The sequence below is a fragment of the Thamnophis sirtalis genome, unplaced genomic scaffold (genome assembly GCF_051295495.1).
Source record: "Thamnophis sirtalis isolate CommonGarterSnake01/CBP01778 unplaced genomic scaffold, rThaSir2_p1.2 scaffold_15, whole genome shotgun sequence".
Classification (NCBI taxonomy): domain Eukaryota; kingdom Metazoa; phylum Chordata; class Lepidosauria; order Squamata; family Natricidae; genus Thamnophis; species Thamnophis sirtalis.
Genome location: NW_028261395.1, coordinates 1,896,447 through 1,924,126, shown reverse-complemented (window position 1 = coordinate 1,924,126; position 27,680 = coordinate 1,896,447). Strand labels below are relative to the sequence as shown.

The following is a 27,680-nucleotide window of genomic DNA, read 5'->3' as shown; positions in this document are numbered from 1 at the left end:
TGAGGCAAGTTATGAAAAATATTTTAAAATACATTATTTTCTAACTGATTTATTAATGATTACATAAAATTGTCCTTTAGATAATTTGTTATATTAAATATTGAGAAATAAGCATGTGATTATATTCATTGTTTGGGCTTTGTATCCTTACAGATAAACTTTTATAACCATTTCCTTTTTTTTTTCAGAAAGAGAAAGTTCAGGAAAGACTTGCAAAGAAAAAAAATTCTTTACCTAAAGAAAGTATTAGAAATCAGGTACTTTTGTCCATATTGAAATAGAATATAGTATATTCTTTAGAATTTTGGATAGTCTTCAGAAATTGCTTTTTAAAAAATGCCTCTATGTTGACAAACTTGCTTTGAACTAAAGAAAAGATTATTTGAAAAATATTACATTAAATATACACCAATTTGTACCCTGAAGTTAATCACAAAACAACAAAAACAGTACAGATTATATTTAGGTTTCTTCCAGGTGTAGAATAGTTAAAAACAGGAAGCAGGGAGGAACAACAATGGATAACTGTTATGCTAGAGCAGGGGTGTCAAACTGGCAGCCCATGGGCCAAATGTGTCATAGCAATAGCAATAGCAGTTAGACTTATATACTGCTTCATAGGGCTTTCAGCCCGCTCTAAGTGGTTTACAGAGTCAGTGTATTGCCCCCAACAACAATCCGGGTCCTCATTTTACCCACCTTGGAAGGATGGAAGGCTGAGTCAACCCTGAGCCGGTGAGATTTGAACAGCCGAGCTGCAGAACTGCAGAACTGCAGTCAGCTGAAGTAGCCTGCAGTGCTGCATTTAACCACTGCGCCACCTCGGCTCTTATAGTTCTCTCCTCGGCTCTCATGCGTAGACCATGCCAACCCAGCTCCTTGGAGGGGAAAAATGTCACAGAACATCAGGTGATGGCAAAGTGTCACCATGAGTTTGACACTTGTGTTCTAGAGAAACTGTATAGATTTCCCATAAGATATGGTACATAGTGGGACTAGTACATCTTAATTTAGGAATTAGCAGGTAGCCAATTTTCAGGAGACTGTAACTTATCCTGAAAGATAAAAACAAAAAAGCATAGGTAAATAATTACAAAGTAATATAACATTTGAGGAGATAAATATTTGTTATACTACCTTGTTGATTTCTATTGTTTTCTGCATGTATTGCACAGGTTTAAGAGTATATCAAATAAAAATACTAAATGCTACTTGTTAAAATGGCAAATATAATTCAAGGAAAAATGTAATTCAGATATAAATGAATGGAAATTGAGGTCAGTGACCTGTTGTGGCAATTGTTGAAAAAATGTTAGTAACTAAAGGAATGGAAAATAAAACTGCCAATACTATAATGCCTTTTTTTAAATACACAGTGTAAACCCACACAGTGCACAATTTGGGTTGCTGAACTTTGACAACTGTATTATAAAAAAGAGGCAAAAAAGAGCAACCAAAATGTTCAAGCTGAGGAAAAGTTGTAATATGAGATACATAAATTAAAATAGACATGACAGAGATCTATAAAACAAGTAACCATAGTGTATAATGAAAATGGACAAAAATAATTGTTTTACGTTGATAATTTTTGAATCTGATCAGCTTCTTATTGTGGGAAATAAGAAGATTTAAATGGAAAAACCTGGAAAATAAAATGTTTTGCAAATATCTGTCCTGGAGGAAAGATGGGATATAAATTTATTAAATCAATCAATCAGCCATACGGGAATGTAGTTGTTATAGTTTATTAGCAATTTTTCTTATTCAATTTAGCAAACTGAGGATAACCTATATGATGAAAGAATACAAATTGAAGCACAAGAACAAACTCCACAGAAAGGTAATTCAATGTTTTATTTGAGTGGATATGAAATTTAGAAACATTTAATGTGCCTTAAATTGAGTTTTATTATTTCATTTTATCCTTATCCACTTATGGGTAAGTGTCAGAAATTACTATTTAAAAACCTTCCCCTACTTTGGGGTGCAAAACACAGCATCCTCTCTTTTCCAGCAGGCTGATCACACAAACTCATGATCTCAAAATATTAGAAGTAGAATTCCATGACGATTTTGAATCAGAGATAAGGCTGTCAGAGACTCTCATGTCAGGTTGAAAGCTGAATCAGAGCACAATCCTATTAAATATGCATTCATTTGGAATTTTGTTAAATGTGTGTCTCTGTATGTGGTTCATATGCAGAACGCAACCATTTAACAGCTTGAAAAACTAAAAAAAATACAGTAACGTATTTTACTGTTAGATCTACAGTATATACTACAGGGACAGTGAAATAATTCTGGCACAAACTGCATTCTAAAAATGTATGTTTTCTTGATTCTAGATGTGGCTGAAGTAGAAGAACAAGATACATTAACTGAAGCATTACGGGACAGAGTAAAAGAAAAGCTGAAAACTGTCAAGGTGATAGTTTTAATTGGTTTGTAACTAAATGAAAAAAAAATACAGAATATTGATTTATGTTTCTATGAAAGGAAAAAATGATAATCTAATGTAAAATATTCACCTTCAACATCACTTGAAGTGTCCCAGAAAAAAAGTGGTTATGTGATGTGTAATTTGTATGTGATTTTAGTTGTTAATGTGTATGTTAAAAGTGATATACTAAATAGAGCATAATATTTATTTTAGGCTGCGCAGGAAAAAGATTTTTCTCACAAACAAAATTCTGCTGCAGGTTTTCAAAACAATCAAGAAATAAATGCTGAGGTAACAAAACTTTTGTGAAAAAGATTCCCGAGAGTAATGAACTATAGTTTGATTCAGTTTCAGGATATTAATAAAGAGAAAGGCACAATTTTGTAGAACTGTAGTTATGTGGTACTGCCTAACATAAGTAAAAAAAATGATTCCTTCTTAATTTTTAATATTTTACTAAATATTATTAAAAGTTAAAGTTGATGTTCTATATAAACTGTGCAAACATATCTGTAATCTTGTAAAAGGATTAGAAATAGAGCATATACAAGAGATTTGTTTATCTTTTTTCAGAGCTTTCAATGGCCAAAGAAAATAATAACAAAGTTGCAACTATGGGACATAAAGAAAAAATGAAAGCAAATGAATTGCACATATTTACCTGTACTTGAGTTTTAAGATTGCATCTTGGTTAGAAAATAGCTGCAGATTGTGTACTTCTTTATTCGATTGTTGGTGTGAAGAAAAAGAAAAGTTGCACATTGGAGGATATATTTTTTTTCAGACAACAGGAAGCTTGAATCTAGGAGAACTTCTAATTGATCCTAATGGGTCTATTCCTTTTAACTTTAAAAAACATAATCTTTTCAATTGTTTTCCTTCCTTTTAAAATCTGATCTAGTTTTTGAAAAAATGTTTTCTAGCAAAATTCTATTCAGTTTTATGTTTCAATTTTTCATATTTATATTTATTTTAAAATTAGTGGTACAAGCATCAGGGAGGATCCAGAAAGCTTAATAAAATAAAAATGATCTATATCTGAAAGGTCAACAATAAAAAAACAGGAAACGCCCTTTGAAATTATGTCAGCAGAAAGCTAAATATGGATTTCAGTCTGTCAAATATAACAATGAAAGGTTAAATAGCAAAAAATTGATAGCAACAGAACTAACTTGCTGACATATCCTCATTCTTTTGTTTCAATAAGTACGAACATATCTAAATTTTGATTGCCAGACTTGAAACAATAAATAATATGAATCATTCCTAGAACTGATGATGCCATAGAAAATAGGTAATTAGTAACCACTGTATTTTCCATCAACCTTACCAACAAGCACGGAAATGAATACTGTGAAATAAATAGTTAGTTTCTATAGCTACATATGTCAGGAATATCAGAAAATGGACACAATTATTTTTTTGAACAATTTTGTGTTGACCTGATCACTAATGGAATTTGCCAGAAAGTTAACATCAATTATTCTTAGTATTAAACTGGAATCCTTTTGTCATGAATTCTTAATGTTTCAAATGATAACTGAGTGGTTAATGAAATATTGTATGTATTAATTTAAAATGGATTTTTAGTTTTAAATAGTATTTTATGCAATTTAAATAATAATTTCCTTTTTTTTGAATCAGTATGAATGTAGCAGTCTATACATACTTAGATATCTTCTCAGATTATAAATACAGATTATTATTTTTTTGCCATGTGATAAAAGGTTGCTCTATGACTGGTACAATCTATCAACAGTTGTTCAGATATCTGTTCTATTATCACTCTTAGAATGAAGTACCCTTAGATGTGGGTTTTGAATTTTTTACATCAACTTTTGAAGAGCACTCCAATATGAAAGAACTTGATACAAATGTTGGACAGGTATTATTATTCTCTACATATGAATTGTCCTTTTCTTTTATTTGAGTGGCTTGTAGTTCTTTCTAATAAATAGGTTAGATATAGTGCTGTATACTTCATTACTGTTTTTAATGAAATAAACAATATTCAAATGTTATTTTAATGTCTCAGAATGTATACACACATCAAGTAAATATTATTTTATTATTTTTTTCTTTTTGCTCATATGGTAAGTCTTCAATAGTTTCTTGGAAATCTTTCACTATAATCATGGAAGTAATATGTACTTATATGTAATTACATTATATTATGTTTTTTTATGTATAAAAACAGTGCATTTGCAACTGGATTAGAAGTAATATGATTTTTTTATATCCTGCCTTTTTTCAGTCTTTTTAAAAATTGCTGCATTGTTTTTTTCAAAATAATCTTTAAAAATGGAAGAAGCAACAACCATTGGTTTTAATTGTTCAGTGCAGAAAGTTTGTATCATTTTCATCCTCTTACTGGCTCCAAATGAGAACTAATAAATTACATTGAACTATATTCTTTTTTAGATAGGATCTAAATAGCCCCTTGCAGAAGTGGGAAGCTGTTGTAAAAGAAGAATGCTGTATACTACTAGAAGTGTGTTTCTGTGTCAAATATCTGGACCACTTCTGATTGCAAATAATCAACTTCTAGAAGTTTATAAAGTAATTCCACATTGTACACATTAGCCTGTTCAAAGCAAAAAATAGAATGTTCCAGAGCCAGATTGTTTCAGTCCAAAACTTTTTTATATCCTTAGTGTGCTCCCTGTTCAATGTATATTGGATTGCATCATTAGTTTAATAAGTTATTGAATTGTTAAAGAAGTTATTTTAAATGAGTTACAAAATTTTAAGTATTGAAGAATTACATTTAAAAAACAGAAATATGAACACTGAGAAATTGTTTATTTCTGTCCTGAAGGTAGGTCATTGATGCATATTTGATGAAATTTGTCAAGTTAAATGATATAATAAAATTCAACAGAAATTATCAAATAATTATCTTAAATTATTTCAAATAGGATAATTTTTGGTTAATACTATTGACAAATCAAAAACCAAATTATCAAATTTGTATATTTAAAATATTTATATTTATATAGCCTTTCTACTACCCATCTTTTGAGGGTAACAATGTGTCTCTTTTGACACCTTTTTGTGTTTCTAATAAAGATATCCCTCTATTTACTGTCTACATAAGTAGAATCTACTATTGTGCCACTGGAATTCTGTTTGTTTTCAACATCTACTCCAAATGATTAAAAAGTTTTCCAGCCAAACTTTGAAGATACATGGGAATTGAAAACAGTAGATATCATTGCTTTTCATTCAGACTGGATTTCACTTATGAACATATTGATTATTTTCTAGGAATTACCTTTATCACTTCAAAGAATTAAGTTGAAATATGTTTCATTTTAGTTTGTATTCAATTATTCCCGAATGTATTATTTAACATTGTTTTTCTTCATGATGAACAATAGAAATCAACAGATGGCTGCCTTCAAAACACCTGTAGCTTAAATGAGCAAACTCCACTGCTTGTCCATGAGAAAGAAATGTTGACAGAATTACTTGAAGTAAAATCTCCTGCCTGTAATTTCAATAAAGTAGACAAGGAAAAGGGGTGGAACCAACTCTTTATTCCAAGCACATCACCAGGTGATGTAACTTTCCAAAGATAGTATAACTTTGATACTGATTTTATAGAACTGTTATCATGTGCAAAATTTAATGTAGTTTGCATTTTCACTAAACCTATCTATACTGATGTACAATTCACCATAAAACTGTTTGTAAATGCTAGGGAAGATTTCTATGCTGCAAAAAACGGCATAATGGCACTATGTCAAAGAGGTGCTCCCCCTCCATAAAAAAACTCTATACTTTGCTTGTGTAAAATGTCTTCATGTATACCTCTTTTCTCAGTATGTAACTAGTAAAAGGAAGAAAACTAATGAGCATTGCAATCTCTAAGTATACATCATTCTTGAAGTCATCTTAATTATTCTCAGTTACACATAGCTGTAAGCTACCAATCAATATGTCACCACGACTCCTAGAAGAGGAAGGATTTTACATTCCAAGAAAGCCTTATATTCCTAGGAATATGTACCACAAAATGGAGAATCGCCTTCAGCGAGAAGGGGTAAAATGATTTTGCGTTTTTTTTAAAGAACTACCTTCTAAACAATTTGTTTGTTAAAAAATTATGTTTGTTAGTTTGCTTGATTTTCTTTATGCTTTTGAATCATCCTTATCAAGGCAAAAGGCTGGTTTGAAGAAAGTGGGGAAATAATATCATTACCTTCTCCGATCAAGCCATCAAGCCACCGCGTAGTGTCTTTCCCTGTTAAGACTGTCACAGAATTAAAGACAATATACAAAAAGGTTTGTTTTCATTCTTTCACACTACTTCACAAAGGGATATATTTCATTGGATAGCATTCAGTTTGTATTGCTAGAAGTGTTACATACATTCAGGAACACTGACAGTATATTTTAGGGGATACAAATGTACCCAATCACATCCATGGCTTTGTCACACATTGCTGTTTATTCATACAAAAAAAACCTAGTATTTGGCCCAGTCTCATATCTAATAGTTAAGGTTGAAATATTTCATAAAATTGAAATGGTGTCAGAAAAACATAATTTTCTATGTTGATTCATAAAAAGTTTTATCTATCAGGCCAAACAGGTTTTTCTCACTTTGGATTCATTTACAGAGCCTGCTATAACAATGTGCATACATAGAAGTACTGTCTGTATTATTGTTCAAAATTTATTTCTTTAAAAGAAAAATTTGTGTTTTTTACCCCACAAAATAGGCAACGCAACCAGAGTTGGAAAATTGTACCAAGTTTGATGACTGTAAAATGTATCAACTAGATCTTAACATATCAAGTATTGTCTTCAGTCATCATTCTCTTTTTAACTATGAGCAAGTGTTGGCTGTTAAATTGATTGATATTTATGAATGTTTTCAGAAAAGACAAGAGCAAAATGTTACTAACTTGCTTTCTGAAAAAGTAAGAGAATACTTTAGTTATATTTTAGTTATAATGTTGTTTGAAAGGATGTTGTTTAAATGACCAGATTGTCTCAATTTGAAAACTAGAAATATCCCTAACTTTAATATATATTGTCATAATATCCGTACATATTGATTTTGAAACTTTGACTTGATTAGAGCTCTATTTCTATATTGCTTACAATATTCCAACATAGATGAGACAATAAATTTATTATTAACATGTCAAATTAACATTCAAAAGAGTCTAAAATATATTTCCTAGAAATATATGGGGAATTGTTGTTTCCCCCCACTCCCTGCCAGCCTTTGAACTGTTTTTGTTTAAAAATAAATTGAATTGAATGCATGAATTGCATTCATGCTACATATTTATTTAGGGCACTTGGGAACCAGCCCACATTTACAGCCTTTTGTAACATTCTGCAGTCACAATGTTTCACTGGAAACCAATGTTTACTTCTGGTTTCTGGCAAAGCGCCCCATAGCGAACAATGGATTCACTTAACAACTGCAACATTCATTTAAAAACCACTGCATTTGATTTATGACTGCCACATTCACTTAACAACTGCCACAAAAAAGCTAAAATCAGGTGAAATCATGTAGTGATTTGCTTTATGTCTGTTACAGCTTACAACTGAAATTGGATGCTCAATTACAATTGTAAGTCAAGGATTACCTGTAATAGGACATATAAAACTAGTCAATTTATGATAATGGAAATATTTACATCTCTTTTTAAAACATTGTGATGAAAAATTCCATTTACCATATAGAGAGCTATTTATGGCCATAATTTGTTTGGTTTCCTAAAATTAAATCTCCAGAACATAAAGATTCTAGAGAGACCAATTATCCTCTACTGCAAAGTTCTTTTAATAGTAATATCCGGCTGTATGAAGCCAAATTACTTAGTTCTTTTACACTGAAGTTTGAGGATTATTCATTTTTTGTGAAACAAATATTTCTGCTGGAATTATGCAGAATGTCTATGACTATTCTTTTTATTTTCTGTTATTACATCATGACTGCAAAATGTAGACATTTTCCACTATAAATATATGCATCGGTTTTACAGACTGCTTTTTCTACTTGTTAATGCTAATTCACTAATAACAATTAACTAATTATAAATTATTTTTGTTATAGCTAAAAGCCTTAATAAGTGCAACAAAACTAGCAGAAACAAATTTAAAAACAGGCCGGTTGAGTACAAATACTATAAAGGATTACAAATCACAAATCAGGTATGTTGTTATCCTGGAATATTTCAAACATGCTGCAGATATGTTATTTTGTTATTATTGTTGTTATTAATGGTATTATTTATTTTATTTGCTTTGTTGTTATTTCTACAGTCCCTGAAATTTATATACTATTAAAAACTCTTATGTCTGTAATCTTTAATAGGCAAAACAATAGGGTAAAACATTTTCAACGAAGGCACCTCGAATGGGCTAAAATTCACAGCCTATGACTCTTGTGGAATCGGGAAGTTTACATATTTTATAAAACTTTTTATGACATAAAAATCAACATAAAGCATTTTTCCCATATCAGAAGCACCAAAACACTTATCTAGTGAAAGGATCAACCAGTGATATCCCCACTGCCTGGGGGGACAGCCAGTTGGGGGCTCCTTTCATGTCCCCATTAAGTTCCCCTCCAAGACCTCCAAGGTCCCTTCCAACTCTGTTATTCTATTTTTCTATTCTATTTTTTTCTATCCAAAGGGGAATTTTGAGGTGCTGATCCTTTTGCCCTCATTCCATTGCCATCACTTTCAGTCCACCGTTATTTTCCTGGAAGTCTCACTAGTTATTCTATTCCATTCTAATATTAATTTTAATATTAAATAAACCTCATGATCTCTATTCGAATGTTGAAAATGTTAAGTGTGATGGAAATTCAAGATCTTCATTAAACAATAGTGATTTTTTAAAATGTCTCAGGTAATCTTTTATTTTTTGTGGTGTATCTCTGTTTTCACAAGAATAGTAATAGCAGTAGACTTATATACCGCTTCATAGGGCTTTCAGCCCTCTCTAAGCGGTTTACAGAGTCAGCATATCGCCCCCAACAACAATCTGGGTCCTCATTTCACCCACCTCGGAAGGATGGAAGGCTGAGTCAACCCTGAGCCGGTGAGATTTGAACCGCTGAACTGCTGAACTAGCAGTAGCCTGCAGTGCTGCATTTAACCACTGCGCCAAAAAGACACATACAGGTAGTCCTCGACTTACAACAGTTATTTAGTGACTGTTCAAAGTTACAACGGCACTGAAAAAAGTGACTTAGGACCATTTTTCACAGTTACAAGCTTTCCAGCATTCCCAGGATCATATGATCAAAATTCCGAAGCGTGGCGTCTGATTCATATTTGTGATCATTGGCGGGTCCCGGGACCATGACCTTTTGCAACTTTCTGACAAGCAAATTCAACGGGGAAGCCAGATTCGCTTAACAAGCAGGTTACTAACATCAACTGCAGTGATTCACTTAACAACTATGGCAACAAATGTCGTAAAATGGGGCAAAACTCACTTAACAAAATTCTTACTTAACAACATAAATTGTGGACTCAATTGTGATCATAAGCTGAGGGCCACCTGTACTTTGCATAAGTATATAAGAAAAGGTTTTCGGTGTATTTGCATTCCCAACAGGAGAAATTAATGTTTAGCTTTTATTGTGCCTTTAAAGAGTAGAATTCTCACTGTAATTTTCTTCCCTCTGTTCATTCTAAAAAAGAAATACTAAAATATTATATGACAAGGAACAACAGCGCGATTATTCTTTAATACAAAATATGCTGAAAGGGTGGAAACAGATGAAGACTTTACGCAGACAGCAAAGCTTTACCAGTACAACTATAAAGATTCAATTTCAAAGGTAGATGTATAAGGCAATCATAATGCCATTAGAATTTGTGTATTAATTCTCTATAAAAAGTAATATCATGGCAATCTTGGAAAAATATGTATCTTTAACTTTAACAAAGAAGAAGCCTAGAAGACATAAAATCTGCATTTGGCCTGATACGAAGAGAAATTTCTGGAAAGCTCAATAGAAACGGAATATAAATGGCTGCTAATTTTTATTCCTATAATATTTGAATATTGAAAGTGTTTCTGAATATTATGGTTTAATCTAAATTTATGGCTTATTTCCTAATTAAATTTTATAAGCCATAATTAATGTTAATTGTAGTATGTTGTTTTAGATCCACTTTTAACCAAATATTCTTGTTTTAAGTACCCTTCCCAGATACACAGTAGAAAGATTGAGAGAATTGATAGAGCCAAAGTGGTGCTATTTAAGATGATGGACAAGGATTAGGGAGAGTCCAACTAATTGTCCAATTAATTGGGTTGCTTTGGGCTACTCAAACTCACAGGGGAGGTAAAAGGTCAAGTAAAATTCTAAAAATTAAAACTACCACTAAATGATAAATACTTAATTTTTGCATTAAATTATACTTATGAACAGGACACAGAGAGTTGAATTTGGGGGTTCTGAAACATTACTGGGAAATGCAATTGTTTATTGCTAGAATATGATGTGGCACACAGAATCGGTGGATAGGCTGTATGCTATCACCAAATGCCATAACCTTGTGGCCTTAAAATCATTAATAGGCTGGGGTGACTGCAGCAATATGTTAATCATACACTGCTGCTTCCGAGACTTAGTGTTGGTATAACAATAATTAATCAAGCTTATATTTTACCTTTGACTATGTTGGGCGTGTCTTTCTCTTAATAGCTGGCATTTTTCAATGCAAAATCATCAGTAGAAACTGCAGTTTTTTACAATGGGTATCAAGGACAGTGAAAAGACTATCCTCACTTTTCCATTGTTAATTGTATTCTCCTTCCTACTAAAAATGAGGGGAAGAAAGTAATGTATAACTTGGACATTTTTGTTAACTCTGTACTCCTGAACGTCTATTGTTTATTTTTCATATATTTTTCATATTCAAGGCAAATGCATAATTCTGAATTGGATGAATATCTAGCCAAAATATCAGAAGATGACGAAAAAGAGGTAAAAAAAGGAAAAATAAAATGTTGTGAAATCAGTAAACCTGTGTAGAAATTTTTATAAAATGCATTTTAAAAAATGCAGATATTATCTTTTGAGAGAGTATTGATTATAATCAAAATATTAATATTGAATTCTAGGATTCTTTGGACTCTGTTTGTACCTCTCAATCTTTAACAGACCTTAAAGAAGGAAAGAAAACATTTTTCGTCCCTCATATGACCTTTATATCGGAAATAACACCAGCAAAATTATGTCCACTGTGAGTTCCACATTTTTCCCCACTTTGTTTCACTTTTTGTAAATTATATTTTTATTTAATTTAAAAAAAAATATACATCCATATTGTGTATGTACAGAGTAACAGTATTGGTAATCTCTATCACATTTATCATATTTAAGTAATCCTCATTCTATTGTTTAAACATACATAAACAAAACTGCCTAACTTCTCATTTATCTTTACATCTATTTCTTGTTCAATCTAAATATTTATCTATTGCGTATAGGCAACATTGATTCTGAGTATCATTCATATTTGTTTCACTTTTCAATGGCTAATTTTTTTTTTTTAATGCAGATATATCCTTTGGTATCTTTAAATTTTCTTCCCTGTATCCCACCTTACATTGCAATCTTCTGTAGAATAGGTCTTTCTATCGCCTTCTCGTAGAACTCAGAGCGGTCCAACTGAACTGAAGTTCATTCAAACTCTCCAGAAGAATACTGTGGTTAATAGTTCAGCTAGGCCTTGGCTTATGTCCATTTGATCAGTGACTGTTCAAAGTGACAGCAACATTGAAAAACATGGATATAGCAATAGCAATTAGATTTATAAACCACTTCACAGTCATTCTCATTAGCAACATAAATTTTGGGCTCAATTGTGGTCCTAAGTAAAGGACTACCTATAAATGCATTCTTCATTTTTTTTCCTGCAAAAAATTATGTGTAGTTTCTTTTGTGTGACAGTATGGTTAAATAAAATATTAACTTTAATTTGTTCATTTTTAGTGAAGAACAGAACAGAAGAGAAAAGGTCAAAATGGAGAAATATTTTATTAAAATATATTACAATAATAAATTGGTCTCTTGCACTCCAGAGTTTTCTCTTTGTGATGATTTTAAAGTTATATTCCAACAACATTTTATAATTCAGATTTTAAACTGGTCTGAATCCCTTCAGCTAGAGGTATCTATGTAGATGTGAATGTTGCATCTGAAATCTAATAATCTTCTCTTTACAAAACCTTCATCTAATTGAACGTTGTTCTGTTCCTATTATTTTGAGGGGAATTTTTATATTTAACTATTTTATCTCAGGATAAGCATGTAGTTGACATGCTTGTTGAATGAACTTACTGTGTCCTCCATAATGTTTGAAATACTGTAGGTGGTCCTCAACTTACAACAGTTTGCTTAGTGGCTGTTCAAAGTTACAATGGCACAGAAAAAAATTACTTATGACAATTTTTCACACTTATGACCATTGCAGCATCCTCATGGTCACACGATTTACATTTGGATGCTTGACAACTGATTCACATTTATGACTGTTGCAGTGTCCTGGAGTCATGTTATCATCTTTTGACAAGCAAAATCATTGGGGAAACCAGATTCACTTAACATCCATGTTACTAATTTAGCAACTGCAGTGATTCACTTAACAAGCAAGAAAAGTCATAAAATGGGGCACTTAACAAATTTCTCACTTAACAATATAAATGTTGGGTTCAATTGTGGTCATAAGTTGAGGACTACCTGTAATGTGCTGCGATCAGTAACTTATACATTCCAGGAGATTACACCAGTTCTTTGCAAATGTGCATTGTAGATTGACATTGCAATATCTGTAGTCTCGTTATATGGTATCCACCAATCTACAAAATTAAATATAACACCCCCCCAAAAGGGAAGAATTTCATGATGTAGCTATGTCTTGTGCATTTTTTGTTAAGACTTGATTTCAAAACATTGATTTTGTTTACATTTTAATTTTTTTGGTATTTATAACAACATTGTCCCTTCACTATAGTGTAAGATCGGGCAATGCTGAAAAACTGACTGGCCCCTAGATATTATTTATTTATTATTAATTGCATTCTATTTTGGGATTTTTTCTCTGTTCTATTTTTTTTTTTAGAACTGAAGTCAATATACATGGCAATCTTGTCTAATTTTATTCTTCACAACAACAACCACTCCATGACATAGGTTGTAATGAGGGAGAACAAATGGCCCAAAGCTACTCAGCAGTGGGCAGATGGGTACCTTGATCTTTCCAAAAACATACTCATTATACTGAATTAGTTCTGCTTATGTAGAAGCAACCCATGGGGAAAAATCCTTTTAGATCTAGATACATATATTTATAATATTAACCTTACATTTCTATCTATATAAAATATTTTTATTGTGGCTTTTTCTTCCTTATACTTTGGTTAATTAATATCAGTTCTTATTTGACACAGATGGTTTTATATCATATGATATATTATTTTGTAGATTATGGAGTCAAATAAAAACATGTTGCTGGCCAAAGTCTACTTACCTCTTCCTAATAACTCTATTTTGAAAAGCAAGGATGTTTTGGATGAAGTAGAGTTTAGCTGTGAACAACAAGTTAAACCTTCAGATGGAGCAGTGGGAAGCAGTAAGTTACTACAGCAATACTTCTTCAAATTACTTACTCTGTTTCACTGTATGTTTTTACGAGGCAGGTTTTCAGTTTCACTGTGGTTTTTCTCTCTCCAAATTTTAAATACAAAACGAAAGAAGTATTTGGTGTTAAACTTAGAGGCAGAGAAGGATTAAGTGTAATTTTGAAAAAGATGCCTCTGAGGTTTCCCTTTTCTTTCTTTTACTGGTAAAAATAACTTGTTCATTCACAGCGACTCTGGGCTTCCTACAATGCTTTGCACTGTTTCCTAGAATGACCATTTCATGCAATGGAGAACTGTAAAGAAGAAGGAGTTTCCCTGAAAGACTGGCATTGCTGGACACATACTAAGGCTGGAGACAAGCATAATATCTTTGGGTTCAGATACATTTTTTAAAAAAACGCTTGTAACTCTTTCCAAATGTAGCACATTTTTTCTAAATTATTTAAAATTATTTTCAAAGCCCTTCTTTTGAAATGGGGTTTTGTATTACCATTATTTTTAGTCATATATCTCAATTATTTGTGCCAGGAAGAAACCTTAGTAAATTAGTGGTCCTCATGTTTTCATTGCTACCTGAAGTATATTTCAAAATACACATGGGAACAGACTATAAGGCTATTGGTGAGATGAAAGGTCTTTGTTTTTCTAAACAATTTAAAAGCAGATGCTCATATACCCATTTTTATCAGCCAGATCCATTTTATTGTGACTAATTTGACCCTAATTTTAAGTGCCAAAGATTTGTCATTAGCAAGTGAACAGTCTATTGGTTAGTTTCAGAAGTTAGCATCTAAAACTTACATCAATGAATATGTGGCATTTAAAGTGAAATAAAAGTCTGGTGTTTCAATGATGTTTGTTTTGGTTATGTTTATACTGTAGATGTTTCTTTTTTCTTTGGTGAAAATCAAACAGAAGAATTATGTATTATGACATCAGGAAAATTAATATATTCTTTATCTTGGGCAGTTAATGATAAGGAAATTCATTTGGCTCCTACTATTCAACATGCATTTATTTCCTCCAACAGGTGATGATATTTATGTATTAGTTTCATTGTTTGCTTTTGTAAAAAAATATCTATACAATCTATTTTTCCCTGCAATGTACAAACTACCATGCCATGCATCTCTTTTCTTTGTCTTGCAAGGAATCTCTGAGTTCTAAGTCTTCCTAGAAATAGATTGTGTATTTCATAAATTGAGGAAATACCTATTTTTGCTTTTGCCTCAGTAATCATGTGAATTATAATCTTGAAACTACGATGCTAATCTAATTGCATATATCTGTGTTACCTCTGCACTCCAGTTTGAAGTAGTTAAAAATTGCAGGCTTTGGCTTAGCACAGCCTATTTCTACAAGTTTCCTACCCACCCACCCAATTCCCAGAAGCATTTTATTATTATTAATTTTATTGGAATTCTGAAAACTCATAGCTTCTCATCACCCAGTCCAATTAAATAGGCATGGAGGAAGCATGAAATGGATATAAATACAGATAGTCACCAACCACAATAGGGACTGGCAAGTCTGTTATTAAACAAGTTATTAAGCAGTCACTAAATGTGATGTTACATTATCGCACTGATTTACAATGCCAGTTCTAGTTGCAGTCATGAATCAGATCACTGCAGATTGTTAAATTGATGTCATGTGACTGAAACTTCTTGCCAGCTTCCTCACTGACTTTGTAAATAGTGATCACATGACCATGGGCCATTGCAATCATTGTGAATGTGCATGGTTTGACAAGCACTTGAATCGCAATCATGTGACTTCAAGAACTAGTTGTAAGCAATGTTCCCTCTAAGCTGTGCGGCTGCGCGGCCGCGTACGTAACAAGAAAATGCCGCACAGCAGTTTTCAACTTCCGCGCAGTGTTTTTTAATGTCTTAAAATAAGACTTAAAATATTCCCCCTCCCTCCCCCTCCTCTCTCTGCACCAAATTCTCTCCTCCAGCGGGTGAAGTCAAGGAAGACTCTGCCAGGAGACCGATGATGTTGCAGAAGGGAGAATTCCCATTGGTCCTCTGGGGCTTAGTCGGTTCCTGGGAAAATGCGATTTGTTAGTTGTGGCCTGCATTTCTCTGCACATCCCGCGTTTCTCAGGCACTGCGTCATCTGAAGGCACGTTCTGGGCTCAGCAGCCTTTCTGCGATCCCTTCGCTTTGCCGAGAGAGGGAAGCAGCGTGAAGTTGGACTGCCTGAGCCAAAGGAATCCACGGGATCTTGAGACTTGATTTTTGAGCAGTACCAATCCATTCCACTCTTTCCTTTCCCTTTCTGTCCTTCTTCTATCTTCCTTTCCTTTTCCTTTCCTTTCTCTTTCCTTTTCCTTTCTCTTTTCCTTTCCTTTCCTTATTTCCTTTTCCCTTTTTTTCTTTTCCCTTCCCTTCCCCTCCCTTCTACATCCTTTCCTTTTCTTCTTTCCCATTTCCTTTCCCTCCCCCTCCCTTCCCTCCCTTCCTTCCTGAGGGTCTGAGGGAGAGGGAGGGGACCCTTTTCCTCCTTGCTCCCCTCCCCAACATCTGCTCTGATGGCAATTATGGCTAAAAAAATTCAGGTGCTCGGGCATGAAAATGTGCTGCTCAAACACTATACTTTTCCGCACACACTGAAAAAAAAATTAGAGGGAACATTGGTTGTAAGTCTCTATTTTCAGTGCCATTGTAAATTCAAAGCATCACTGAATGAGTCTTAATGCACTTCAGATTTTGCTCGAAAAGTGAGAAAATGTTAGCATTAAGTTTCTGTATTGCATAGATACTGGTCATAAATGACATGTGTTACTAATCTTGTGATGGCATAACCTGTCTCCAGATAATTAACTAGAAATTTATCATGGATGGCTAATTGTAAGCATGTCATATGTTAATTTGCTCTATACTTAATAGCCATCATTGGAGGGCCAGTGGTCCTTGGGCCTTAAACTGGGCCTGACATGAAATTTTCCCACTTTGGATCTATACCAGAGTCTAGATCAGAGCTTCTCCTCAGAATAGCAATAGCAAGTTAGACTTATATACCGCTTCATAGGGCTTCCAGCCCTCTCTAAGCGGTTTACAGAGTCAGCATATCGCCCCCACAGTCTGGGTCCTCATTTCACCCACCTCGGAAGGATGGAAGGCTGAGTCAACCCTGAGCCAGTGAGTTTTGAACCGCCGAACTGCAGATAGCAGTCAGCTGAAGTGGCCTGCAGTACTGCACCCTAACCACTGCACCACCTCGGCTCAGTGAATGAGAACAGACCAATATTCCTAATGCAATGTACATGTTCAGCTTATCGTCCTAGCTATTACTGCTACAAAGTTTTCCTAAACTAACCACAAATTTAGATCTTACCCAAAATTAAGAGGAACATACATACTTTTATTCTCAGAAATGGTTACTTTCTTACGTTCTTTTAGATGCAGCACAGTTTTGCTCCCAGTAGCCTACATTTCAGGTATATAACCCTATTGACTTCTTTTAAGGGTCTTTTCCACACTCTTATAATTTACGGCCTGTTTCTACACCCTTAAATTAGTAGCTCTGAGTGTATGATTTAAAGTGCTGGAATACATCTTGAGGTTCATATGCGTTGACTATTTTAAACTGTTAAAATAAGTCTATATTCTTTCAGGTTTCTTTTTTCCTATTGTGGCATCATAATGAGACTGTTATTTCACATTAAGGTGTTTTTTTTCTGTTTGTTTTTGTTTTAGTGTACCAAGGAACATCAGTTCAGGAAAAGGGATAGGAATTTGGTGGCATTCTGATATCCAAAAATTAATTGACTGGGCAAAAGACATAAATATTGACCCAAATGATCCTTACTACTCAGATTTGTTTGAGTTAATTATGGTAATGATGGAATTTCTGTAATGAAGTTCTGAGTTCTCTGAAAGAAACTGTGTAATAAATGTTAAACAATATAATTTTTTTATTCTGAATAATAAATTTAAAGACTTAGAAACACTGATCAAGAAACTAAAATAGGATGTTGTAATAACTTTTGATAAGTAAAAAGTGTGTATATGTTGTTCCTTTTTAACCCTACATGATCATATCGCTTATTTATTAATTTTACAAGAACCAAGTTTAGAACCGTCTTTTATCCTTTTATCCAACTTGTTTCATTGTAGCTTTGATTCCTCTTTAACAAACATGAGAGTACAAGTACAGTTTATAGACATTTGACAAAACAAAGCCTTACAGTGTGAGCAGATGCAAAAGGAGTTTTTTTCTTTCTCTCATAATACAGGACATTTTAGTTAACAATTGAAATTGAATGGCAATAGACACAGGACTGGTGTGGAAACATTTGTACATATAATGGAATTGATGGAATTGATACGCAAAATGCTTGTAGTTATTAGTTCATTGATTAGGTGACTATAAAATTAATTAAACGGAAGGATAAATACGTATTTGAATTATAGATATCTATTCACTATAATAGTTACAGTACATGGTTCTTTAAATAGAAACATTATAATCCTAAAATGTAGCAGATGTTAGATGCTCTGTTTAGATGCTGACTAAACAAAAGTTTTCATAGCATTTAGTAATAGTTCTACTGTTTCTATACATACATATAGAAAAAAGTCAATTATTTTCTGAATAACTTAGTTTTTCCAAAACATTTCGCTCTCCTTATGCTTCTATAGTGGCAAAATCTTTGCAGATTTCATTATATTTTCTCCTCTTCAGCATGTGAACAATGTTCATAGCAGTAAAGTTTTTATATTTATTGGTTGTATTTATCAAAATTATCCCAACTTATATTTATTATTTTCTAACAGTATGCGCAATCTCAGGAGAAAAGTGATTCAAAACACTTTCGCCTTAAGCTACTGCAAGAATTTAACCTTGCTATTGAAGAACATATTGAAAATTGCAAACGTTTCCGGCTGTTACAGCTTAGGAATTTAGGACAGTTGGGCTTCTACTGTTTTCAGCAAATTCCTCTCTTTGACAAAGAAATCCCAGACACAATTTTTCAGGTATTTTATTTTAAGAACAAATATTGAAGTTTAATTTTACACTGTGCATTCACACCATGTTCTACTTTCACCTCTTCCAATGCCTATGCCAGTCGATGTTGGCCTGGTTCCCAGTGGTGGCTAAAGCAGTGAGCCCACACCTAAGCTTCTTTGGAGGGAGCCACACTTGGGAGCCATAACTAAGCTTCTTTGGAGGGTTTCTGATAATGGCTTTGTACAGATGCAATAACACATCAACTGAGCATTTAAAAGAATCACAGTGATAAGTAAGCAACTAGATTGGGGTGTTGGGGGAGAAAACAGAAGAAGGTAATGGAAAGCAACTCCATTTAATGGCAACAAAATTCCATGAAGTGACTCTGTAATCGATAGACCTAAGGCTTAGCTTTTTACAAATTGAGTTTTTCTCATGGATCAACAGAGGTTCCTTTTGCTTGTTTTTTTTTCCCCTACACCTTGCATGCATTAGTTACACTATTTATTCATTCTATATTCAGTCCTCCCATTAAGAAGTGTCATAAGAGTTATATGATTAACTAGTGGAACATTTTATAATACTTAAATTATATACCAGCATAAATTGAGGTACTAAAAGAGCCGAGGTAGCACAGTGGTTAGGGTGCAGTACGGCAGGCCACTTCAGCTGACTGTTATCTGCAGTTCAGCGGTTCAAATCTCACCGGCTCAGGGTTGACTCATCCTTCCTTCCTTCCGAGGTGGGTAAAATGAGGACCCAGATTGTGGGGGCAATAATGCTGACTCTGTAAACCACTTAGAGAGGGCTGAAAGCCCTATGAAGCGGTATATAAGTCTAACTGCTAACTGCTAAAATATTAGATTTCTATAGTAGATATCACTGTATGAAATGAATAGAAAGTACTACTCTAAATGCTAAATAATTGTTACTTAAGACCACAACAATCTATATCTTTCAAGAAGGTAAAATATAAATATAGTGACCTAGATGCTGTATTTTACTTGGCTGAACAGCCTAGTGTTCCTTTTAATTAATAAAAACAATCCATTTCTTCTTTCAGGAACATGGAGGCCAATTGGAAAAGGACATGTTTATGACAGATATGGATCCTATTTCTGCACAAAGAAATAGTTCTGCCAACTTTGTTAGGATGGTATGACAGTTTTTAATATATTAGAAAATGAATGGTTGGAAACTACTGCATTGAAAATAAAAATAATGTAGTATTCCATTTCTATCAAACCTAAGGACAGTTGTCTTAAGATAAGTTAGCCTTTATTGTCACTTTTTTCTTGAATATACTGGCGCACATTAAAAAATTAAATTCTAATGCCCGCTCTCAAAAGAAAATATAACCATACACATACATGCACACACATATACATATGCTACACATGCACACCCACGGGCGCGCACACACACACACAAACACACACACAAACACACACACACACAAACACACACACAAACACACACACACAAACACACACACACAAACACACACAGCAGTCCGTTCTGAATACATAGCAGAAAAAAGAGCCTTCAGAGTTGGCCATACTATATGGTTCAAAGCTATTACAGAATCTAGTTGTTCTGCTTCTGATAGCACGAAGCCTCCTCTCAGAAGGTAACAAAGAAAACTGGTCATGGATAGGTTGTGTAGCGTCCCTGACAATATTGCAGACCCTGGTTAAGCAACTCTTATATGCTATGTCCTGCATAGAAGGAAGTGGACATTGAATAATATTTTCCGCCTCCTCGCCCATCTCTGCACAGCCTTCCTATCCGAAAGAGTAATACTTCCAAACCACAGAGTAATACAATATGACAGGGTGCTTTCAATTGTCCATCTATAGAAAGAGTCTCCTAATGTTACATATGTATAGTTTTCTGAAGTATATGCTGCTTAGGATATAATTGCTGTAATAACATCAGCAACAAAATACAGATGGTTTCTCAAGAGAGCCATGGTTTAAATCCATATATAATTCACGTGGAACAAAAATAAAATAAGTAACATTGCTATATCAACATAAAAACTGCTTAAAGTAATGCATTGCAGTTATATTGTTAATACAAAAGCTGAATATTGAACAGTATGAAATACATTCATTTAAATCTTGTGTAGCAAGTAAGAATTAATTTCTATTCATATAACAACTCACATTTTTCACTTTAATTTAGTACTATAACTTTATTATGTCAGCCATTGATAATAGACGACAGATTACATAAACCCATAACAGAAAATAAGTTTCTACAAACACTGTATTTAATAATTAGGTTTAAAATGGTACATTTAGTTTTTACCTTAAAATAACAGAATAATCAAAATACATACTATTATATTTTTGTTTAAAGTTAATATGCTTTTTAATTAGACCTCTGTAAACTTTGTCACTATAATCTGCAAGTGAAAGCAAAGCATTAATAAGTCCCAAACAGTCAAGGTTAAGGGAAATGTATTGCAACAAAGTTATATGCTATTTTCAAAAATTACCCATCTAGAACAGCAGAGGTCATTCACTGCATTCTTAATACAGCCAAACCAGCTTGAAGAATAGGTTTAATTATTTTTCCAAATGTGTTTTTCCCCCCATGTTAAATATGAGAGGGGCCAATTTTTTAAATAGGCAAATGTACTGAGATCCACTGGTGGAGATATGACATAAATGCTAGATTTTAAAAATGATGAGTCAAATTATTCAGTAACTGAAAATAATCTGCAGATATATGATAAAGCTAAATATTTAACAAATTTAGATAACCAAAAGGAGAACAAGTAGTATGTTTCTTTCTTTAAAAAAGTTTAAATTATAGAAAAGAGGGAAACTCTATTACCTTAAACCAATTATTTAAAATTCTAATAATCCACATAAGTCAGTAACCTCCCACTCCATAACTAATTTTAAAGAAGCGAGATGTAGATGAAATTAGTATGTCAATTTTTAAAAAATTAAATATCTGATCAGTCTTTTCTTTATGCCTTTTCTAATGGATAAGCCATTTCACTGAAGCTGACAAAAATAAACCAACTAAGGTCCAAACATTAAATTTTACTCTTCTTATAGTTAATTATTAAATTATATTTAAAACAGTATTGGATCCAAGCTGATAGCTATCTGCTTCAAGCAATGCCTGTACTAGATAATTCACTCTAAACGTATTTATTTCTGCTGGCACTTCCAAAGCATTAAGAACATCAGTAGCGGGATTCAACCAGTTTGCACCTATTCGGGAGAACCGGTTGTTAACTTTCTAAGCAGTTCAGAGAATAAGTTGTTGGAAGAAATCTCCTTTCTTTTCCCCCCACTTTACAGGATTAATCCTGTAAGGAAGGCAGGAAGGAAACATTCTGGTGTTGTTTCTAGCCTAATCTTTATTGCCCTGCTTACAGAAACTGCCTCTCCGGTTAACCCTTATTACATTGTAACAGCTAAGGCAAAGCACTCATCGATGTGAGTTATGTTGAGTTGGCCATGCCCACTCAGTCACATGACCACGGAGCCCCTCCCACTCAGCTGGTAATTAGGACAGAGAACCGGTTATTAAATTATTGGAATCCCACCACTGAACAACATCTAAATACTAATAAAGGAGAACATTTGTAATTCAGGGTCTCTGAGCTTGCTTGTTTTCTTGCAGACGTTTCATTACTCAAACTTGGCAACATCATCAGTGCTAGTGTAATGGCACTAATGATGTTACTTAGTTTGGGTAATGAAACGTCTGCAAGAAAACAACCAAGCTGAGAGAGCACCAAGGAGCCTTCAACAGCTAAATAAATTTTGTTTCTGACTTAAACTCATGTTGATTAAATTTTACAGAGAACTTATGCTTTTTTTTTTTACTATGTTTTTTTTTTAGATGCGAAATCAAGTTGCAAAACAAATTTTGACCATTAGGCACAAATTTAATTTATCAGACCTTGTGAGTGATTATGAAGAAATTATATCAATGAGGTAGTTAATTTTAAACAACTTATTTTAAAACGGCCCAAGGTGGGTACAAATGCCTAATACGAACAATGTAAAATTCCAAAAAAACTTCTTACTACATGAAACTGAAAGGTTAAAAAAAATAGTCTGAAAGATCTCGTTTATTATTGAAACACTAGAACAAATACAGTTTTACAACACGATATGCTTTGTGGCATCTGGTAAACAGTATAAAATATATGAAGTGAAATTGTTTTATAAAACCAATTGTGCATATATTTCAAGATCTGAGAAGTGGTAAATGCCATCCCCTGCTATAGTATCATTTGCACGATGACATCAATGAACAGCTGTTATTAGCAGGTAAACTGCGATAATCAAAATCCTTTGGGTGCACATAAGGGTTTCCACATGAATTGGATCCAGCAGCATCCATTGGGAGAGGGTCAAGGAGACAGTTGCAGCAGTGTGATTGTCATCCCCATCCTTTGTATGTACATGTGAAGTCAACATAAATACAAAAGAGCTTTACGGTGCTGCCGCCATCCGCTTGACTTTTTCGGTCTGATCAAAATAACTTTTTTATTTCTTCATTTGTTCTAGCCAATTGAGTAATGCAATTTTCAAGCTAAGTGAACGCAGAAGACATTTGAAACCACAAAGGAAAGAGAGACGAAAGGTTGCAGCCCAGGGAGTCTCAGATGGAGACGTTAAACTTCTTATCAGAATATTGAGAGCATACAATATTCCTGCAAGAAAGGCACCAACATCTAAGTAGGTGCAACGTTCAATTAATGCAAACAAGTTGTTTTTAGTAATATAGTAAAATGCAGACTGTTCATTGATGCTATTAGTAAAACAATAATACAGTAATCTACTATAGCTACAGATTATCTAGATACCGTGTTTCCCTGAAAATAAGACAGGGTCTTATTTTCTTTGGACCCCGAAATAAGCGCTTGGCCTTATTTTCGGGAAGGTCTTAATATTTTTGAGGTGCAGGAGGCGGTGAGTGTGGTCACTTCATGGTTGCTGCTGTGTTGCAATATTTTCGGGAGAGGGCTTATTTTAGCGCATGCGCTCAAATGCCCGATTGGGCTTATTATCTGGGGAGATCTTATTTTCAGGGAAACAGGGTAGTCATGCACACTGCAAGGTAATTAGCAATTGTAGTGCTTTTAAGTTAACTTTATTGTCATTGCACCTCGTACAACGAAATTAAATGCCATCTTCAGTCTACATTATAACTATAAAAATAAAACACAAATACACATCCTTCACATTATATACAATTGAACTGAAAACCCGATATTGCATTAGTATTGCACTATACAGTAGAATTCAATAGAAAAATATTCCAGATATAATTTCTTCCTACCAAAAAATGGTCAAGGAGGCTATGGTCAACAGAAAACAACCATTTTATTACACCCGCGCAGGTGGATTCCCAAGCAAATGAGAATCCCTACAAGGTGCATAGGCGCACCTTAAATACACAAAATGACGTATCATATGTGTCATAACTTGGATACAAAAAATACAAGTGCAATTAAATTCCCCAAATGCTCCGAAAGCATACGTGTTCAGAAGCCCCAAAGGACCTCGCTTTCCCAGAACTAAACAATGATCATTACCGGCTTCCTGTTACTCCCTGTTACAAAGGGAGGGATCAGGTTATTTTTGATCAGATCTGATGATGCTCCAACCTGTGATTGTCCAAGGAAGCTTACTTGCTGGTCAGATATTCAAGATGGAGTCTATCAGGTTCCTCAAATAACCTCATCTAATTTACCCAAATAATTCAGGGTCCTAGCCTTGTTCTCTCATACTGCCCTGGGATAGAAGCTGTTTTTTCAGCCTATTTGTCCTTGTTGTCCTGCCTTCCAAGCAGTCAAACACAAATAATTATCAATGTTGAGAACCTTGGCTTGAATAAACTTTTCATTTCATTTCCTCCAGTGCTACTACCCCATATTTTACTTATCCCCCACATTTTTCAACTGATTCCTCATTTACCTTCCCACGAATTACTCATTATCATGCAATTTCTCTACAGCTGTAGTATTCAAATTGTCATCTCAGAACTAACATGGTCTTCACATCCTTTTTTTTTTTTTGCAATTTCCATAACATTTTCTGAGTATTAAAATTAATTTTAGAAGTTTCCTGTTATTCTGAAATAGGAAACACATATAAGCAGAAAAATAGCACTTACTACACTACTGTCCAATTACCAGCTCCTTTGCACTGAGAGAGGAATGAATGAATGAGCAAACCTATTTATGCTCACTCCTCTTTTCCGTATTGTCTATATTATTTTGGCGGATATGTCTGACTGCACCCAGCAACCTCCTCTACACAAATTTATTGTGTTGTCCCACATGCAGGTTCTGCGCTAGAACCAAACTTCATTCAGAAAACCTTTATAATTTGGGCAGGAACCCTATTTGCACACTCAAAGAGAATACTACTACTTTTTTTTCTAGATTAGAAAGAAAACTTGTATCAGATAATTTGGACATTAATGCATTTATTATCCCTAAATAAATGATTCTTATGCAATCTCTAATCATAAGAAAATATATGAAATGGAAGCATAAGAATATAAATCATGTTACAATGAAAATTTCTTCGGAATGAATATGTGATGTATTTCTCGTAGCTTTGTTTACAGGGGAGAATATCTAGGTAATAATTTGCATTTATATAACTCCTATATTTCCTGAAATTTCTATATGATTTATTGGTACAATTCATTAAGAGAAAAACAAGTTATAGTAGAAAATAATCTTTGATTGATAGCAAGAGAAGCAGTCTATTAGCAATATCCATGTTTAACAACAAAATGAAAATGAAAAGTTTGCTGAGATGACTCTTCTGATTAGACTTTTCTAAAAGTAATGTCATGCCAACTTATATTTTATATTTTATCATGCCCACCAACCGCATTGCCTTGTATCAGCAAATTTGAGTTACAACTTTTACTCAGATTTTCTTTAGATTAACAGTCAACGTATTATTATGCATCAATAAATGGGGGTCATGATGCATTTTAATGAGAAAAACTGGCTGAAATATAAATAATATTTTCTTTTAATATTGTTAGGGTTGCAGTTACTTATTCACCATCATACTTACCAAATTGTATATCCCGAGGCAGACATATTGCATTAGGTAATTCAGCCTATGCTGGTGATCTTCTTTCTGAGGTAATTATGATTTTTTTCTTCTAAAAGAACCAATTTCCTGGACACTTTGACACTTGGCAAAACAGCCAGTTGATTTAAAATATTACTTTGAATAAACTTTGACACTTGGCAAAACAGCCAGTTGATTTAAAATATTACTTTGAATAAATAAAGACCCTTTATTTTATCCTAACCCTTTTCTGTTTTCAGACTCTTGGATTAGTTTGCTAATGTGCATGTAATTCAATAGATGGATTTTAATGTTTTCATTATGGAGGTGTGGGTTTTGGAAACAGCCAGCAAAAATATAACATCAAGGAACATAAAGAAATATCCTTAACTGGATAGTTTTTATTAATGCCATCTCACCAGAAGATGTGACGTTAATTCCTTTACGTGTCTTAAGGAAATGCAAAATGTAAAAGACTGTAGAAGAAAATAAAATTTGTGGTTATAAAATGTGAAGTTTGGACCTGGATTAAATATTAAGATTTTAATGAAAGCTTTAGGGAACTTTTAAAGATGTATTTTAACATGGATAATGTAACAGTGTTTTTACAGCAAGACCAGGGTGAACTTTTATTCTTATTTTATTTTCTATATAAAAACATGTGGCTATAATATTTACTCAGGTTTGGGTGTCAGAATCACTTGTATGGAGTTTTTACGCTTAAACTTTTCTATTTTATCTATATTAATATTTGCAAACATGCTTTAATGATTATGTAAATATTAAGGGCCCTTCAGGTACTTTCTAGTTGTTAATTTCAACTGAATTGTAGTTTATTGTTTATTAATTTTTAATATTATATTTTATTGTCTTGTAGTGCATAACTATATGTGCATGAAAAATGAAATTAATATAACTAATAATTGATGGGGAAAAGCACCCTCTTTCTGGTTCCGTCTATTGAACTGGTACCTGCGAACGTATTTAGATGGCTTCGGCGCGTAGTGGGTCTTCAGCGTTTGTTGTAGCGCAGACCAGGATATGGCTTGCAGAGGGGTCGGTTCTGAAAGATTTTTCGCCATCTCGAATACTTCGCAGCCGCAGTACCCTAAGAATAAGTTCTTTTTCCGGGCTCCTGGGATGCCCGTGAGGTCGTTCGCTTCCAGGAAACACTCGAATCGTAGCATGTACGATTCCCAGTGTACAGTAGCTGGATTGTACGGAGTTGGTGGGGCGTGCATGGCCATTCTGGTTCTCTCTGGGTGTTCAGCGATGTCTAGCTCAATGCCTCACGGAATGCTCCGGGCTGGATGTACTTGCAAGGCTTTGCTCTCTTTGTTTGCCTAATCGTCTTCCGATCCCATCTTTGTCGCCAGTGTTAGATCGGGTAAAAGAGGCACAAAAGGCTAAGCAACAACAGCTCCTTATTGCAAGTCAAATAAACATCCGGCTGGGGTATGGTCGGACAGCATCCCCTTTTAAAGGGATCTGTCAGACCTCTCAGCCAATGAGATTCAACCTCTGTTCCTGCCGGAACAGAGGACCTTGGTGGAAACCTCTTG

At 33.7% G+C, this 27,680-nt stretch overlaps 1 protein-coding gene across 1 annotated transcript in view; it reads left to right on the top strand.

Annotated features, from left to right (window-relative positions):
* Positions 1 to 182: 182 nt before the first annotated feature.
* LOC148042419 (protein CC2D2B-like) overlaps positions 183 to 27,680 on the top strand; it is a gene marked incomplete at its 5' end in the record, with an annotated part of 46,175 nt that continues 18,677 nt past the window's right edge. The window contains 22 exons of the mRNA XM_087702384.1: positions 183 to 257; positions 1,774 to 1,840; positions 2,346 to 2,425; positions 2,654 to 2,731; positions 4,233 to 4,325; positions 5,821 to 5,998; positions 6,352 to 6,485; positions 6,602 to 6,727; positions 7,168 to 7,368; positions 8,523 to 8,620; positions 10,125 to 10,265; positions 11,357 to 11,420; positions 11,558 to 11,679; positions 12,432 to 12,609; positions 13,923 to 14,070; positions 14,963 to 15,110; positions 17,785 to 17,923; positions 18,865 to 19,065; positions 20,103 to 20,195; positions 22,910 to 23,004; positions 23,584 to 23,754; positions 26,087 to 26,189. Of these exons, the coding sequence (XP_087558510.1) occupies positions 183 to 257; positions 1,774 to 1,840; positions 2,346 to 2,425; positions 2,654 to 2,731; positions 4,233 to 4,325; positions 5,821 to 5,998; positions 6,352 to 6,485; positions 6,602 to 6,727; positions 7,168 to 7,368; positions 8,523 to 8,620; positions 10,125 to 10,265; positions 11,357 to 11,420; positions 11,558 to 11,679; positions 12,432 to 12,609; positions 13,923 to 14,070; positions 14,963 to 15,110; positions 17,785 to 17,923; positions 18,865 to 19,065; positions 20,103 to 20,195; positions 22,910 to 23,004; positions 23,584 to 23,754; positions 26,087 to 26,189 (2,733 nt within the window). The remainder of the gene's footprint in view (positions 258 to 1,773; positions 1,841 to 2,345; positions 2,426 to 2,653; positions 2,732 to 4,232; positions 4,326 to 5,820; positions 5,999 to 6,351; positions 6,486 to 6,601; positions 6,728 to 7,167; positions 7,369 to 8,522; positions 8,621 to 10,124; positions 10,266 to 11,356; positions 11,421 to 11,557; positions 11,680 to 12,431; positions 12,610 to 13,922; positions 14,071 to 14,962; positions 15,111 to 17,784; positions 17,924 to 18,864; positions 19,066 to 20,102; positions 20,196 to 22,909; positions 23,005 to 23,583; positions 23,755 to 26,086; positions 26,190 to 27,680) is intronic.